Raw genomic sequence first — 17,897 nt, 5'->3', positions numbered from 1 at the left:
TTGTGCTGGTACTCTTCCCTTCTCATACCCCCGCAGTGTGCTTTTCGTTAGTCTTTGATTTAATCTTACTTGCCGTTTCTCCAGTTGAATCCTGCACTTCAGTGCATTTGAACTGTCTGCATTTGATATCATCCAGAAATGACAAGCATATTCCCTAGTGGCTGGCCTAGGACAGACTTTCCTTACACCATTGCCTAACCAAGGATGGCAATAAATGGTGGTTGACGCATGTGATAACTCCATTGTGGAGATGTTTTGCTCGTTCTGTGGAAATGTTTTGTAGGATAAAGCAGTGACCCGATGCATTATTAAAGCAAAGATAGTTCATAAGTATGTCATCTTTAGCATCACATAGGCCAGCAGTTTAGTAGGATTAAAAAAGAGGTTGGATGCTTGTATGGCTGTGAGCCTGTGGCAGGGTTTCAGTAAGGAGGAGGAGTGATCTCTTTGGAAAGAATCTAAATATTTATGTATATTTTAGTTATGCACAAGGACAGAAAGAAAATTGTTCTGTTCCTTTTAGAGTATCTTAAACTAACTCGAGTGTTAAGATGTAATTAGTAAGTAATTAGGATGTGCTGGTTGAGTATAGCAATTTCTGTATTCCTACTGGTGGATTCTGCAAGTGTGACCGAAGCAGCACTGAGCAGCAGTATGAATGAATAATTGCACTGGAGAGAGAAATGTTTTGGGACAGAGCAGAGAAGCCCTTGAGGTAGAGGAAGCGTATATGCAGAGATGAACCTTTCTACTGTACCTTCAAACATGTCCTTCAGATGGAACTGTCACTGATTTTTTTCTTCTTCTTTTTTTTTTCTTTTCAAAAGCAGTGAAGTTGTAAGGTTGCATTTTGTAATTGCGACAACTCTGGAACGTCTGAAGAAAGGACAGTTTTTTTTTTTCTTTTTTCCCTCAACAGAGAGAACCATCAAAGGTCCTGTAACAAAGGCAGCCCTTTGGGATGAGGGGAAGTGCAGATAATGAGGTCACTCTATGGATAACACTTTTCAAGCATCTATACATAAGTAATCAATGTTTGCACGTCACAGAATTCAGAATAGTTTCCTCTATAACAAGATCAAATGCCATCAGTCCTTGGTTCCTGTTCTTCCTGGAAACCCCTCGTTCTTTATTGCTCTGCACTAGGATGCTGGTCAAATCCCTGGCTTAAGCCATGCATCCTGTCACCTGCGTGGAAGGCAGACTTTAAACAAATGCTTAACTGTAAGCAGTAGGGACGGTATAGTAATTGTTAAGAGTTAGGCCAGCAGCAAGCAGAAGTACATCAGATGGGACAGTGTGGCCCTTTCAAGTAATTATGTTTTCTTACAGTGTGATTTCACAGGATTTGACTATAAAAGCATAAATTTAAACACAAGAGAAGGATATTTTGCAGTGTTTCCTAACAATAAATTCCATTTTCATTATTCTGTTTCAGTGCCAGGAAACCTTTTCTGAGGGCAGCTTTGGCTGTACTGACATAACAGGGACATGAATTGTAGGCCAAATAAACCTCCTGGGGGTGGAGGGAAGCTAGTTAAACTCCAATTCGTGTTCTTTGAGCAAGCAGTTGTGGTGGTTTTAAGATTTTACTGCCCCTATGCCAGAGACTGGAGATGTTGAGAAGAGGGAAAAGCAAAACAGAAAACATGATCATGTCACTGTGGAAGTGCTGTGTGCAATTCTGTTTGTTCCATCTCAAAAATGATATAGTAGAATAGAGGCATAGAAAGGAAATCAAAGGTATGATGTGGTTGAACAGGCTGACTGAGTTGTCTAATCCTGTCTAACAGCTACAGCCTTTCCGTTGTCTGGACCATTTCAGTACACTAAGCTGACAGAGGTTTCCTCTTAGTACATGGAAATCCCTCAGAACAGGATCAAGCAAGCACCAGTGGCTGCTTGGAGAAGGAAGTGGGACCGTATGGCTGAGGATGGGTGCAAGAAGAGGAGCAAACTCAGATCAGAACAAGCCAAAGAGTTCAGTGTGGAAAAGAGAGAGGTGGCAGGGATGTGATAGCTGTATCTACAGCTGTGCCTAGTGCTGAGGAGGGGACTAGGAAATGACTGTTCACCGTTTCTCGTAATGTTGTAGATGTCGCTGCCAAGAGTCGAGCAGACAGAAGGAATGACTCTTCCATGCAATGGGTGTTGCAACTGTGCAACTTGTTGCCAGCGGATTTTTAGATGCTAGTTATAAAAGTGGGTTCAAAAAAGGTTTGCTCCATCTAGGACTACTGACTCAAAGACAGGATCTCTGTCTCAGGAGGACACTAAGCCACAGATTGCTGGGAACAGGGAGGGAGACCCAAGGAAAGGGGCATATATAAAATGATGATTATACCTTTGCCCTAGGCAGCTTCTCCCAAACACTGGCTGTGGCTGGTCTGTTGGGGGATCTTTACTACAGCCTGAATCTTTATACTTGATGATTACCTACTGCCTCCCAGTGGTGCTGCTGTTTCTGACATTCCAGTTCAGGATTAGTTCAGTTCATTAATAATTCCTTTTGGAGCCAGTCTGCTTTTATCAGCAGTTTAACCCAGTAGCCTGGACTGTGATCTGAAGCAGCTGGAAGCCAGGTGGATGTGGGGTTTGCCAGTCCTGCTGTAGAGGGGAGCAAGTGCTGGCAGTGGGGAGCTGGGGAGGGACAGCGGCAGCCGGAGCTGTGGGAATAAAGAGTCATCGGAACAGTCTTGCCAGAGGGCTAGCAGGGACTTTGTGACATGGGGCTGATGTGGTGATGTATGGTCCACACAAAAAAAGCAAAAACAGCAATTACTGAGCAATCTCCTAATCAGCATAATCTCTCTTGGCAAAGTTATGTTCTCTGAGGTAGCAGTCATTTCTGTGCATAAGAGAGAGGATGGGAACAGCGGTGGGGAGGGGGCTGCTAGCATTGCTGTGTGAGTTAGAGCTCTGCCCCACAGGCACAGTCATAAAGATAAAGTCAAGTCAGCAAGGCTTTATAGCAACAACTTTACCAGGGAAGCGATAAACCTGCTTCACTAACAGCTTTCTTAACAACCTAGCACGTAGGGGAAGGGAAGGGGAAGCTCAAAGAAGAAAGGATACTCTGTTAGTGACAATACTTTATAACCTGCCTCATTACAGAAACATTTAATCTCACGTGAAGGGGACTCTGAGGTTTTTACATGTTATCCTGATTGGAAAAGCAGTGGTAAAATATGTTTTTGGTGTGAAACCAACTACTCTGAATGAGTAGATTGGTGCAGTGAGGAACTGGTACAGAGAAGCCCAGGTGTGTTTAGCCTCTTCCAGATTGTCAGTGAAACCCTACGTGAGAGATGTCAAAAGAGCAGCTCTGTGCAGTAAGCTTGGCTTTGACCTGTGCAGATCCCTCTTTTGTCTATTGATTGTTATATGCAGGAGTATTTCTGTAACACGCAGCATGGTAAATTAGAGCAAGGATTGCTGACAATACATTTTTCTTTTCAAAGATTTCCTCCGTGAGGACACTCCAGTGGGGACAAGTTTCCTTCGTGTTGCTGCTCATGATGCTGACCAAGGTGTGAATGCTGCCATCACATATTCAATGTTAGAGCACCAGCTGGAATACTTCCAGATCAATCCCAACACGGGCTGGGTGTATGTAAACTCTCAGATCTCCCAGGTAATGGGACTGTATGCTCGGAATAGAGCAGCCTTCAACCCCTCAAATCTATCGCAGTGTTACTTGCAACCTCTTGATTCGTACAAAGTGGTTTGAAACCGTCCTTGATCATCTTCATTTTGTAGGCAACACGCATTAGTCGCTATATTGTAGCAACAGATGGAGGCAACAGAAGCAGCACTGTGGAGCTGACCGTAACTATCACTAACGCACTCAGCCAGCCACCCCGCTGGGAGCAGAACAGATACTGGGTAACGATTCCCGAAAACACCATTCGTGACACCAAGATAGTGGTATGTTAAAAGTATGATTGCGTCCTTCCCTCTCCTTTCCGCTTCATCATCTTTCTCTCTTGTGCTCTGTCTGTATCCTCGATAGCATATATGCATGCCCATTCTGCAAACGTGTTGTGTTGCGCTGTTTCCTTGTCAGCCTCCGTAACTGTGTACTCCGTTAGTGTTAGACTGGTTTGTTAGGAATATCTGTTGCAGAATACGCCAGCGCTTTACCTGGCAGCGTTTCTCTCGGTGACCCCTTAAACTAGTGGCCTGCAGGGTATCCTCCCACAGGCAGCCTCTTTGAATAAAACGTAAGATCCATGCTCTGCCTGTGCGAGAAAGCCTTGAGTGTTTTCACCAAGGGCTAAGCTGTCTGCTCCCGCATCCTGCCTGAACTATGCTGCCTGCCTGAATCCTTCCTACAGCTTTTCTCATGTGCTCTTTAAGTACTGTTGCAGTTTATCTGCTCCATTTTAGCAGTAGTTTGCGTTAGGAGCTCTTCTGTTCCACACCCGTCTCTTTAATCTGTACAGGCTTAGTCTTTAAGGATGGTCTCTCTTCTGCAAATTGCCAGATAACGCCTGCCTTCCTCCTCCTGCACTTGATATCCAAGAACTTACAAACAAAACCAAATTGTTTGCATCTTGCCTGGTTAAACGTCCAACTCCGTGGAGAAACAGTCTCCTTTTGGATTACCTTTGCTGTGGAAGGCAGAGAGAAGAGTAATGTCTTTAGCCAGTAACACACAGTTATTGTTTGGCACATTTACAGGCAGTTGAATTTACTGTTGATTAAAGAGCTGCAGCAGACCTAAATATTGTGAAATTAAACTCAGCTCTGCAGAGTGAAAGTCAACTTTCTCTTTTGTCTGTTGTCCTTGTCATGCCTGCGCAGTTCTTGCCATCAAATTGAGCATTTAGTACTTGCAGCTCAACACTTCATGAACATACATGATGACTCTTTTTCTCTTCAGACTATCAAAGCCACATCTCCTCTTGGCGATCCCAGGGTTACATATAATCTGGAGGAGGGCCAAGTTCCAGAGACTAACATGCCAGTTCGTTTCTATCTGAAGCCAAACAGAGCTGATGGATCTGCTTCTCTTCTAGTCTCTGAACCGCTTGACTTTGAGACAACTAAGTCTTTCACTCTGAGAGTCCGGGCACAAAATGTGGCAATGACTCCTTTAGCTTCCTTTACTACTGTCTGTGTCAATATAACAGGTAAGTACCATTGTTGGTAGAACAGCTCATTCAGGACAATATTTCTGATATTTTTACTATAAGACCATGAAATGATGTAGCATGCATGAGATTCCTAGCCACCTAGAAATTCTTTGGACAGTTTGAATCCTATGAAAGGAAGTTCCGTACAGTCATAAAAAAGTCTGTTTGTTGGATGCAGTTTCTAAGTGCAACTATAAAATGTGGAAATGTGCTAATGCAAAAATGTGCTATGTGAATGTTTACACAACACTATAGTGCCTGTCTTTATAAACGTAATTGCAAAGTTTTCCTTTTGATAGGAGGGGAAATCTAATAAATGTCCTCATGTTGTAGAAAGGAGACTTGTATTACTGGGAGTTTTCTGTGTTGTAGAAAGACAAACAGTGCGGATAGATTATATCAAACACAAAACCAACCTGTATGACGTTTTTGTTGCATTAGGAATTTTCTATTTAACGCTGAGGTTAAAACTGTAGAAATGGAAACGCCAAGGTGCCTACGCTAGGTAGAATTTTTCAAAGATGTGATCTAACCGTGCTTACAGTGAGGTCTATTTGTAAGGCTCCGCTCCTGTAAAACTACTGAAAACTGTAAGTCTGATTTTAATCCCCACTTTTTGAAGCACTGGCAAGTAACTTATGATATGTAGTCATTTAGGATCCAAATATGAATAAGCGAGTTCTTCAGTAAAAACATTTGTCTCTGTCACCACCATAGAAATGAGAGAGCTAAAACAGTGATTTGAATGGGAATCTAATGTGTCTGCTTTACTTCATTACAGCTTTGTCCTGTCTTCCACAATCTGCTGGTGCAAAAAGTCTTCTGATGTGTCTTCTGATGTAGCCATGCCTAAAGTTAGGGTCTAAACCTCATTATACATAAATGACCACATCCCAAAATATTTTTTCCATAGTGCAATTAGTAGTACCAGATTTCAGTAGCAACTTCATTTTGCTCACAAGCAAAAGTCCTTTTTCGATAACGTAGTATTCTATATGGAGAAGGTACGTGTACGCACATGCGAGCATGCATGCGTTAGTGGGGGAAAATGCAAGTTAAACTTCTAAGAGAGAAATAACCACCAGAAAGGTTCACTATGTAGAATTGTCCCTTATTTATACACGAGTACACACAAAAGGAAGACTTCAAAGAGCAGATAGAGAGTCTTATTTTCCATTGTCTTGCTCAGTGAATTTGGTAAAAACTTATCTCTAACAAGACATGTTCTCTCTCCTAAAACTTGCAGAAATAGTCTGTCAGGAAAGAAGGTTATGCATATGAAAGTGAAAGGAAATTGGGATGTAAGGGAGCCTGCTCTGACAACTTTAAAAAAAAAAAAAAAAAAAAGTAATTTAAGACCTTGATACTACAAGTATTTGTGTGTCAAAATCAATGGAATCACCTGGTAGTAGTAAAATTAAATGTGTGCTTAAGGGTTCACAGAATGAGATATTAAGCATTTTGTCTGCTTCTCTTATAAAGATAGATGGTTCTGAGGAACTGTGATTACAGCCCTTCTATTTTGGCATTCTCCAGCAACAAAAGAAAATGACTTTCTTAAAAAGTGGCTGTTAAATTGTGAAAAATGCAAAAAGATTTAGGGGAATGCGTAGCACTTAGCAGTCTAGTCTCCTTCCAGACAAAGAGCAGCTCCAGGTTGATTTGTTGTGAGTTGACCAGGAGGATGTGATTTCAGAGCAAATCAGTGCTGTCACAGCCTGTCCCTTGTGCTCATCCGCTCCTACACAAAGTGTTTAAGGGAGGAAATGTGTCAGAAACTGGCCTACAAAATAACATATTTTTTCCCGTTTAGTTTTCTACAGGGGTCAGGCAAGGAAGAAAAGCATTAAGCAAGACCACATTGACATAGAGCGTGGCTTCACATTGCACTTAGTCTGGTGTGACTGCAGACTGCCACTACAGAGGCAGCCCTTTCTTTCTCCGAGGCCTGTCTCTGTGCAGTCTTGTGGCTTCTCTTGCGCTGGAGCTGGTAATAACACAGCTACAGAGTATGTTAGGTCAGCTGGCCCCGTTCTCCTCAAAAAGTTTTCTGTCAGAACAACAAAAACGAGACGAGCAGTCTCACCATGCCATGACATGATCACTTGATGCACCTGGTGGGAGAGAGGATCCCATTGCTTAGAGCAGGATGAGAAGGAATATCAGTGTTATTCCTTTAGACATCAGCCGATAGTTAGGCCGGGGGAGGCTAACGTGCAGCAATATCCTAAATAGTTGTTGGGTCCTACAGCATAGGACTGACTATGTGCGCTGGAGAGCTCCTGCAAAGACCAAGAAACACTGTCTTACACACGTTTTTCATCTACTCTAGTCTTCTCAATTTAATTTCCATTGTGTGTTAATCAGTCCTTAATAACATGCTGAAATTAACTGCTGTGAGTGGTTCTGCTGTAGGTTTCGGTAGATAACCAGCTCTTTACAGACTGGATGAAAGACCTGCTGGTCCTGCCGTTTGTGGGCTTATAATAAGACTGCTGGTCAAATTATTAGCTAGTGTCTTATCTGAAATTAGGCTGCTGTCTGCCAGAAATTGCTCACTGTCTGTAAAATGTCTTCTGCTAGGTGCCGTGAAAATGGGAAGACCCAAAGCAGGATCGCGTCTTACTAAGAGCAATTGAGTTGTTTCTCCAAGCAAAATTATGACAGTGACAAAATACAGTATATTAAGATGCGTTTCTAAAAATCTTCTAACGTTTTCTCACTGTAGTCTCAATCATCTCCTTTTGCAGATGTCAATGATAACGTTCCATTTTTCGTGTCTTCTAACTACGAGGTGTCTGTGCCGGAAGGAGCTGCTGTTGGCACACCTGTGGTTCATGTTTTAGCTACAGACTTGGATTCTGGCCTACATGGAGAGGTTTGACCTTGTATCCAGTTCTTTTCCTCTCAACAGACAAGTTTTACTGTTATAATCGCTGAGAGTGCACAGCCAGCAGACGATAGGGTAGTAAGCCCCAAACACTTACTTCTACAGCAGTTGTCGAGCGTTTGTCTGACATATGCCTGGAGTTGAAGTGCATGATATGGGATGTAGGCAGAGAAGGCGCTGTTCGCAGTCTTGGGATCCTGTGTCATAGCAACTCATCCTGATCTAGCATCTGTGACAAAGCACTGCTACCTGATTCTGTGGGTTGCTCCCATGACGTGATAACTGGAGGAGACTGCAGGATACGTCTCCAAACTCTTACCTCTTTAGCTCATTATTTAATATTTGACCATCCTTGTCATAGTAACCTGACCCTAGGAAAAAGTAGTGTTATGATGGGAGCTGCACATTTCCGCACATTTTCCTGAGCCTTTTTGAAAAATCCTGTCAACTCTTCTGTGAGAGAACTCTGGCTAGTAGAGATTTATTGTTTTGTAACTGTTGTTTTGCAGCTTCTGAAGAGCAACCGATGTAGTGTAACTGTGCCTGGCCATGCTTTCTGCATGACATGGGGATGGGGGTAGAAATAGTTTCTTCAAAGGAAGAAGCCGAACCTTTGTTGAAGTGGAAAATGTGGACAGCTTTCATCAGTGAAGGTTTTCATTTGTTCGTGGCTGTTTTTGTAAAAACTTTTGAACTGGATCCAGACTCTCAGCCCCAGTTTTTGGTATCAGGAGCGTGATGGCGTGATGGGTTGCTAGAAGCTAGGCAGGTATCAGGGAAGGTGTCATTCTGTACTTTCTCTGTCTTTCTGTTATTCACATTCTATTTACACTATCTCTAGTCACTGCTGGAGATGAGGATACTGGGCTTGATGGCCTTTGTCTGATTGGTACAGCTGTTTTTCTGTTAGAGAGCTCTGATCTTTTTCTTCAAAGCGGGCACGCTTCAAAAAATTCTGTCTAAATGAACTTCCTTTCCTCAAAGTGTTGCTACTTAGCAGAGAGCCTCAGGAAGCTTCTGGGGAAGTGTGTGTTGGGCAGGGGGGAAGAGCAGGCCCAGCACTTGGATGTACAAGTGAAAATGGAAAATGCAACCTCCCCTAACTATTTTCTCTCTAGGTTCGCTATTTAATATTGAAAGATGCAAGTGAGGACTACCAGTTCTTCATTATGGAGCCCAAGACCGGAATTATTTCTACCCATGCATCTTTTGACAGAGAGAAAAGAGCTTCTTACTTGATTGAAGTTCAGTCTCAGGACTCTTCAGAATCTGCTAGACCTGGTGTTCATGGGCAACCCAACACAGGTAAGACTAGTTAGGAATTATATATTGGATAAAATATATCAGATATTAGGTTGCTTAACTTTTCTGGAGTTGGGATGTGTGAGAGATATCTGGAATAAAGAAAGGTGTTCCATAGTCTGCATGTTCCTCTTGCATCTCCTTTTTAGACACCGCCTATGTAAGGATTTTTGTCAGTGATGTGAATGACAATGCTCCAGCGTTTCCGCAGTCGGTGTACGAGATCAGCATAGATGAAGACAGGGATGTTGGAAGTCCTGTTATGACAGCAACAGCAAATGATGAAGATGAGGGTGAGTGGACCTGCGCTGTGCATATCTTTCTTTTTTTAGTCTTGTTGGTATGACTGTGCGTTGTGTATAGGGTTGCTTCCTTCTCGGGCAAATAGATTTGCATTCAGGAGATGGTTGGGCATATTTCAAGCATTTGCGGAAGAGAAGAAAGAAGTTCTGGACACGTGAGAGCATTTTCTTTTATTAAGAAGCTCAGGTTTTCTGTATGAGGGTTAGCACAGCGTGGCAGTATCTTTGGGGTAGAATGAAATCACCTGGAGTTACAACCTTTTTGTTAACTTCACAAGAGCCAAGACCCAAACCCGCTCCTGACCACATGCTTACCCTGTGCCAGCTCCAGTGCTTGCCTGATCTCTCTGTGAGCCCCTTTCACCACTCCAAGAAAACCTAACCTGTGTGCTTTTTGGTAAGTTAATGATTTGGATCTGTGGAAGGATCTGACAAGCAGTGGAAAACGTAGGATGACATAGCCAGACATGAAGGCAGGGAGAAGGCAGGAGTAAAGAAGGAAAAAAGGGAGAGTCAGATTGTCTCTCTGGGGTGTCAGAGTCCAATGCTCTCTGTATTCTTTTAGATATTCCGCACATGGAGGATGCAATATTTAACATAAAAATTTACTTATTTGAAGATATTTGATATTACCTGGGATTTTTGGTTTAGCAGAGAGATACAGCAATATACTGAAATCACAATACAAGTGTACGTTACACTTAGGAAAATATAGGAATTGCAATATACAGTTCAGTCACAGTACGAATGTGATTCCCGTTATGGGTCTGCACAGATGACGACTTAGAACAGTGGCAGTGCTTTCTATTAATTAAATAGTAGTTTTATCTAGTTAATTTGGGAAATGGCTTTTCTGTCCTGTGATGTAGGGTGGAGTAAATTTTTCCGGAAATCAAAACAACTTGAATGCATCGTGTCATGTTTGTGGATTTCTTTCTTTTCAAATAAGTAACATGAAGTACAAAACGATTTTCCATTTTATTCCTAAACGCGTTGCAGCAACCGAACAGCTACTGTTCAGATTGAACAAATAGAAGGCTCTGCAGTGAAATGAATTCTTTCTCAAAATAGAAGGCTTTTTTTTATCTATTAGCACCATCCAGTGGTTAAAAAAAAAAAGAGTTCAAGATATTGGCGTTTGAAATGGGAAGTTTAGGAAGCCTTAAGCAAAAATAGCTTCTAATACTTTAACAGTACGTTACTTTTTATTAATATTAGCTTGAATAAATGTTAAATTAGAGGTAAAAAATTCCTTCATTATCAATAAAGAGGTGCTTGACCATGGCTGCAAATTGTATTTGTGGATATAAATACAGACCCAACCCCAATTTGCCATACGCAGATCCTTCACAATTACATACCTGGATCACTGTGTTCATGGGTGTGTTTGTTTTATCTCCTACTTCTTTGAGATGCCTCTCCACTATGTATAGCTGTATTGAGCATCCAGGAAGCGTACAAGCAGTGATCATTTTACTTTCTCTTGTAGGTGCAAATGCCAAGGTAAGGTATCAGATCACATCAGGAAATGTGAAAGGAGTTTTCGATGTGGAACCTGAGGTTGGCACTGTCTTCATCGCTCAATGTTTGGATTACGAACAAGAACGACGTTACGAGCTCCGGCTTGTAGCTTCTGATGGAAAATGGGAGAACCACACTCTCATCATCATCAATGTCGTGAATAAGAACGATGAGGCGCCAGTCTTCACTCAGAATGAATACCAGGGCAGTGTCTTGGAGGAGCTTACAGATCTGCCTGTACTTGTTGTAAAGGTAAATCAGTTTGCATAAGGCAAGGGAGAACTTGGCTTTTTGTTCAGCTCAACCCCGTTCAAGAAGCACGTGAATTCAGATAGTCTCAGAGTGGGTGAGCCCTGGCTTTTCTGGTCTGTAGGATTCAGCTAGCAACTTCTGTAAAGTAGAGAATAAAGAGAGCACGGTTGAATGTGGGTGATAGACTTGCTCCCTTGACCAACAGAAACGTTGCAAAGTGTGCTGGCTTGTCTTTACAAAGCAAGGGAGGTGTTGCACTAGCAGATTTTGAGAGATTGCATATGCATATCATGGTTGGCACAAGCATACCTCATGCGTTTAGGTTCACAGACCCTTTGGCTTCATTTATACTAGCAAATAAAAGTTTCCAGGGAATGTTCCTTGACTCTGGAACTCAGTCATCTTCACTGTTTTGTTGCTGGAGCAGTCCCTGGCATGGTTTTGGTTAGCCCAGCTAGTGCTCTCCCAAACAATCCCTGGATGCAGGTCAGGAGCTGGGAGTTATTTCTGGCCCGTGCTAATAGTCATCTTGGAGGTATGGTCACCCAGATTTGGAGGGTAAGGGATTTTCACACCCTGCTGTCCACTCTGAGAGAAACAGTCCCTATTTACTTTTTCTTTCCAACTCCAGAAAGTTTCATAGGCAATATTTGCTCAACGGATCTATTCTTATTTCCCCTTAGTTGTTACTGCAGTTATTTCCTCCTTCCAAAATATACTGGGAAGTAGAACGCATTAGTCTAAACGTGATCTTTTTATTTCCCTAGGCTGTGCGTAACGTTTACTGAAAGAGTACTTGATCTGACTGTCTCAAAGCAATATATGTTTGTTGTTACAATGCATGTTATTTATTTAACCTGCACAATACCAACTGCCATCAATAAAAGAACAATGATTTCCCATTCTCTTTTACATAGACTTACAGGCTGTGGTTTGTCCTAGGTTTCTGCAACAGACCCTGACCAAGAGGCTGATCAAGACGCCATTAACTACTCCTTGCATGGACACGGAGCCAATAGTGAATTCAGCATCAATGAGAACACAGGCGAGATCACTGCAAATAAAAGGCTAGACCGTGAAAAGCGATCAACGTGGCGCTTTCTTGTTCTTGCAACCGATGAGAGTGGAGAAGGACTGACTGGCTTTGCAGATGTGATCATAGAAGTGAGGGATGCGAATGACAACCCACCCCTTTTCCTCTGTGTGTCAGATGATTGTTTCATGGGCCATGTCCCTGAGGATTCTCCAGCAGATACCTCTGTCATGGACATGACAGCAGTGGACCTCGATGACCCAAAGGCTAGTACAAACGCTATCCTAACATACAGAATCGTTCAAAATGTCCAAAATGAAATTAATCTGAATTTGTTCTCAATTAACTCGGTTAGCGGCACCATCTATACCATGCTTGGGTCTCTAGACAGGGAGAAGGAAGACAAGTACCTAGTAGTAGTTGAGGCCAGAGATGGAGGAGGTCTCACTGGGACAGGCACGGCCACTATTTTGGTATCTGATGTAAATGACCATGCTCCAGTCTTCCTGCAAAGGATGTACACGGCATTTGTCTCTGAGAATGCAAGTATTAACACTGAGGTTGCCGTAGTATCTGCTGTGGATGAAGATGAAGGAGAAAATGCCATGGTTACATTCAGCATCCTTGATGGGGACAATGACCGCAAGTTCTCCATAGAGACAGATAAAGTGAACAACTGTGGGCTTATCCGGCTGCGAAAGCGGATTGACTTCGAGAAGCCTCATGAGAGGGTGTTCAATTTGACTGTGAAAGCAGAAGACATGGATTTCTTCAGCATTGCTCACTGTGTGGTCTATGTGGAAGACTCCAATGATCATGCTCCTGTTTTCTACCCCCAGTTCTATGAGGTGGCTGCACTGGGGGAAGATGTCCCAGTTGGCACCAAAGTTGTTCAGGTTTCTGCTGTTGACTTGGATTCTGGCCTGAATGGAAGGTTTTCTTTCCATCTGCTAAGCAAATCTGACCCAGGCGGCCAGTTCTCTGTGGCTAGCGATGGCTGGGTGGTAGTTGCGGGACAGCTGGATCATGAGACAGTGACACAGTACCACCTTGTTGTTATTGCCACTGATATGGGGCAGCCCCCTCTGACTGGCAGTGCCACTGTTTTAGTGACTCTGCAGGACGTAAACGACAATGGGCCAGAATTTGAGGCTCATTATAATCCAGTGGTCTGGGAAAACACAGCTGCTCCACAGGTTGTCCAAATGAACGAGAGCTCTACTTTGCTCTACGCTAAGGACCGAGACACTGCTGCTAATGGAGCACCTTTCTCCTTTCACTTACTGAGTGATTTCGACAGCGTGACTAACTTCAACTTGCAGGATTTCCATAACGGAAGTGCCTTGCTCACCGCACTGCGTACCTTTGACAGGGAAGTGCACAAGGTATTCTACCTGCCCATCCTGATCACGGACAGTGGGATGCCGCCCATGAGCTCAACCAGCACGTTAACTGTGAATATCGGGGACCAAAATGACCACCCACATTCTCCTGGCTACATGGAATGTCTTATTTACAGCTATGATGGTAAATCACTCTCTGTTTCAAAGTATTACGGTAAAGCCAAAGGAGCAGCTATAAGATTCAGGAAAGGACTCTGTCTTGTTCCTTATAAGCTAACATCTTAGAAATGTCACCGAAGTGCGCTTAGAGCTCACATGGAGTAACGTGTTGCGGGGCGCAGGACTGGACTATTTGGTTTGTGGAAGAAACTGAGACAGGCTTGAAGGAAGAGGATAGTTGGCTCCTATTCTATGCATGTTTCTGTCAGGCTTGAGTAATGGTGCTTGTTTTCAGGTACAGTTTTCCAGCAGCATTGACATTGCAGGGGGAAAAAAAAACTAATGAAGTTTGTAGTGTTGCTGAGAAGCAATGAGTTTGACTACTCAGAGAACCTTTTTCCCCTCCAGGCTAAATTCAGTTTTATTGAATACTAAATAGTCAGTTCAATATTAACCTGAGCTCATGTTTGAATTGCCTGAGACATTCATATAAGGCTTCAGCTGACAACTGCTGTTACGGGGGAATTTTCTATGAATCCTGGCTGCAGGCAGTGGGAGAGAGGCCACCTTTCTCTCCCTGCCTTGGAGGTTAGCTTGCAATTCTCTTGTGATCCAGTGTTCCCACATTACGAGTCCAAAAGCAAATTCAGTGACACAGGTAAAACGTTTTTGGAGGCTTGCATCCATGTGGGCTTAGGTCATTCCTTCCCTCCTTCAACTCTGGTGTATATCCTCTGGTTCCATAGCACATTAAATAGATTCATCTATTATGGAGACACTAGAAAATATTTCTGTATAGATGCTGCGGGCCATTTATTTGTATTGAAATGTTGTTCTGTCAGTTGGCTACTCGCTCTCAAGTTCAGCTTATTGTAAAAAAACAAAGGTCTGGTTGCTTTTTGCAGAGAAACTGTGGCAAGTACTGAGAATCTCTGCTTATAGCCTAGAAAAGCGGAATATCAGATCTTTTCATTATACCTGAATTCTATTACAGTTGCCTCTTTAAATTCATCTGTACTGTTTATTTCTGGGAGGGACTGTTCAAGTCCTCAGATCTTTGGATTTTTTTTTTTTTTAATATGAAAGTGAGGACGGGATCAAAAGGCTACTACTGCATTGACTGGTGCGTTCGTATCTTGCAGGAGTCAAACATCAGAGCATCCTTTATACAGTCTCCCATAAAATACCAAATGAATGTTGTTAGAGTTGCACAACAGGCTACAGGTTTCCCTCCCTTTTGAGGGCAACCCCTCACATGGCAGGGTTTGTGCCGTTTGCTTTCACAAGGTGAAATCCCCCGTTTTTTCCTCTTTTGTTGTATCTTCCATTCTTTACTCAGTAGGTGTATGAATCCAGATACCTGCGAGTCTTTCCTTCATAAATGGTCTTTGTAAAGCAAAACAAAACAAACTTGTGAGTTTTTCTGATAGGATTTAAAAACAGCAGAATGCATATTGCTTCCTGTCTCACCCAGAAGTCTCACCTTCTGGTGAGAATGAGCCTACTTACTGTGTTTTGGACATCGTTCCTACCTTGCTGTAGCTTCCTCCAGACTGCTGTTGTCTTTTCCCCTTTGCAGCCCTGACAATGTTTTGGTTGTTTATCCTTCCAAACCCCAGTCCTTTTCCTATCCCTGTCTAAACTGCCCTACAAGTCGGTTGCGCGCTGCAGCCAAGGTAACGTAAGGCTTGAACGGCTGGTCCGTTGGAGTGCATGCCCCTGTGTGCATAAACGGGAAAGTTCTAACTGTGCCATTTCTACGCTACGTTGTTGTAGGTGTCGTACCCACGACTGTACTGGGCCAGGTTCGTGCCCCTGATGATGATGACTGGGATCACAAAATCTACCAATTTGAAGGAAAAACGTCAAGGTATTTGGAAAGAAAATGGAATTTGGGTGAAACGAAAAGAACCTTTCCCTCCTGCAAAAATGTAGAACATATTTAAATTATCTTTTTTTGAAGACAAGTGTGCAAAAGCATTTGTTGATTAGAAGTTTGTGCACAGCTCTCCAAAAGCCCTCCTGAGCGTGATACCACAACAAAAGCTGCTATATGCTAGGCTCATCCATTCCCTGCTGCTCAGTGAGAAAATGTTTTTTGATGTGCCTTATCTGCAGTTACACCACTTCAAATGCCCTGTTTCCATTCATATCTATAGGTCATATCAGTGAGCCACTACGGGGGGAAAAAAAAAAAACCTACTAATTTCCGTCCTCTCTCTTCCAAGCTCTTGGAGAGCTGGTGTTGCTCAGTCGGCGCTGTTTTTAAGACCTTATTTGTGTTGGGCATGTGTTGGCTGGATTGTGAAGGGGGCTGGGATGTACATGTGCCATTCAGAGGTTTTGACAGAGGTAGGTTATGCCTGGTGTGAGTTACTCTCCGTGAATGTATCTAAACTAAGAGTTTGCACCCTTTCCAAGGGAAGGATGTGACTATAGTAGCCTGAGCCTTGCTAGCCAGTTTCTGTGGCACTAGAGCAGGTAGAAACGTTCTCTATATACTAATGTGGAAAAAAGGTGTCAAAAGAATATAAGTGTATCCGGGTTTTATTCTGCCCTGTCCCTTTGTGAGGGAACACATCTGCTGTCTCTGACAGCTTTCACAAAGTGAAGTGGATCAGAAGAACATCAATGATAATTGTTACGTCTTAGATCTTTAACTTCTCACAGCCTTTTCCTTGCCTTAACTCCTATTACAGGTACTTTATTCTTAATGATAAGTCAGGATTGCTGACTATTAAAGAAGGAACCCCACCAGGAACATACAATGTAAGAGTTAGAGTCATTGATGGTGTCTGGCCAGATGTGGTCTCAACCGTGAAGGTTACAGTGAAGGAAGTCAAAGATGATGCCCTTTATAATGCTGGATCTATTCGAATAAAAGGTAAGCAACGTGAAGAAGTACATTTAGGATTGGACTGCTGGAACCTACCTCTTTAGCATTAGCGCTGTGTTACTTAGAATTCTAAAGCTGCTAAACTTGTGGAAGAACTAATAGCTTTCTAGATGATGGTTTGAAAATGCATCTTTGCATGGTCCTCTGATGCTGTCTGTGGAGGCACATCCAGGGAGGAAAAAGACGGCAGGAAATGCTAGTTCAGTGCAAAAGTCACAGACAGGAGATTTCCGCACGAACTACAAAACAAAACAGTAGTTATATTAAAAATATATATATTTAAAATATTTTTAAATTAATATTAAAATATTAATGATTCAATATTTGATAATAATTATTAATATTAAAATATTTTTTAAAAAAACTTTATTTGAACAACCTGCCTGAAATTCATGAAATTGCTTCAGTCTTTTGTGGAAGAGTAAAATATGGTTCTGATTTAAAAGAATGAAAAAAAAAAATCTTTTTTTGCTACAGCAGTTGTAGCCTCCAACATATGTGTTTGTCAGGATTTAAAATTCTATTACAGATATCACTCCAGAGGAGTTCATATCCCAGTCCCTTGAGAAAGAGAGTAAATACTACCAGATGAAGAAGCTGCTTTCAGAAATTGTATCAGGGCAACTGGAAAATGTTCACATTTTCAGTGTATTAAATAGCCCAGGTCAAACCCGAGGGGTTGATGTTTGGTTTGCAGTTTATGGTCCACCCTATTATAAGGCAGAGAAACTTAATGGCAATGTAGCAGCATCCAGAGCTCGGGTAAGTGTGTTTAATTCACATGAAACCACACCATCTTGTTATTGTATCTTTTCGGACAATATCCATTGCCTAATGAACACGCACGTTTAGAATGACTGATTGATGAGGGGGTTGTATGTGAGAAAAATGGACAGTTTTATTCAGTAAAGTCAAACATTCCTTTAGCACTTAGATCAAAAGTTTCAAATATGAATGTTTCAAAAGCCAGCCTGTAAATACATATAGAGTCACCCAGACATAGTGAGCTAACTTTCAGGAATGTGAACATGGGTTTTTTTTTTTTTTTTTTCTATTGACTG

At 42.3% G+C, this 17,897-nt stretch overlaps 1 protein-coding gene across 2 annotated transcripts in view; it reads left to right on the top strand.

The window, feature by feature from the left end:
- Positions 1 to 17,897, top strand: part of LOC104144853 (neural-cadherin-like) — a 57,827-nt gene that overhangs the window by 23,761 nt on the left and 16,169 nt on the right. For both annotated transcript variants that reach the window (XM_068933007.1, XM_068933008.1), the window contains 11 exons: positions 3,462 to 3,634; positions 3,760 to 3,927; positions 4,886 to 5,135; positions 7,889 to 8,016; positions 9,147 to 9,333; positions 9,480 to 9,623; positions 11,122 to 11,405; positions 12,348 to 13,965; positions 15,717 to 15,810; positions 16,640 to 16,824; positions 17,366 to 17,598. In XM_068933007.1, coding sequence (XP_068789108.1) covers positions 3,462 to 3,634; positions 3,760 to 3,927; positions 4,886 to 5,135; positions 7,889 to 8,016; positions 9,147 to 9,333; positions 9,480 to 9,623; positions 11,122 to 11,405; positions 12,348 to 13,965; positions 15,717 to 15,810; positions 16,640 to 16,824; positions 17,366 to 17,598 — 3,464 coding nt within the window. The remainder of the gene's footprint in view (positions 1 to 3,461; positions 3,635 to 3,759; positions 3,928 to 4,885; positions 5,136 to 7,888; positions 8,017 to 9,146; positions 9,334 to 9,479; positions 9,624 to 11,121; positions 11,406 to 12,347; positions 13,966 to 15,716; positions 15,811 to 16,639; positions 16,825 to 17,365; positions 17,599 to 17,897) is intronic.

The sequence above is a fragment of the Struthio camelus genome, chromosome 2 (assembly GCF_040807025.1).
Source record: "Struthio camelus isolate bStrCam1 chromosome 2, bStrCam1.hap1, whole genome shotgun sequence".
Classification (NCBI taxonomy): domain Eukaryota; kingdom Metazoa; phylum Chordata; class Aves; order Struthioniformes; family Struthionidae; genus Struthio; species Struthio camelus.
Note: the sequence above shows the minus strand (reverse complement) of the source record. Positions and strands in the feature narration are given on the sequence as shown.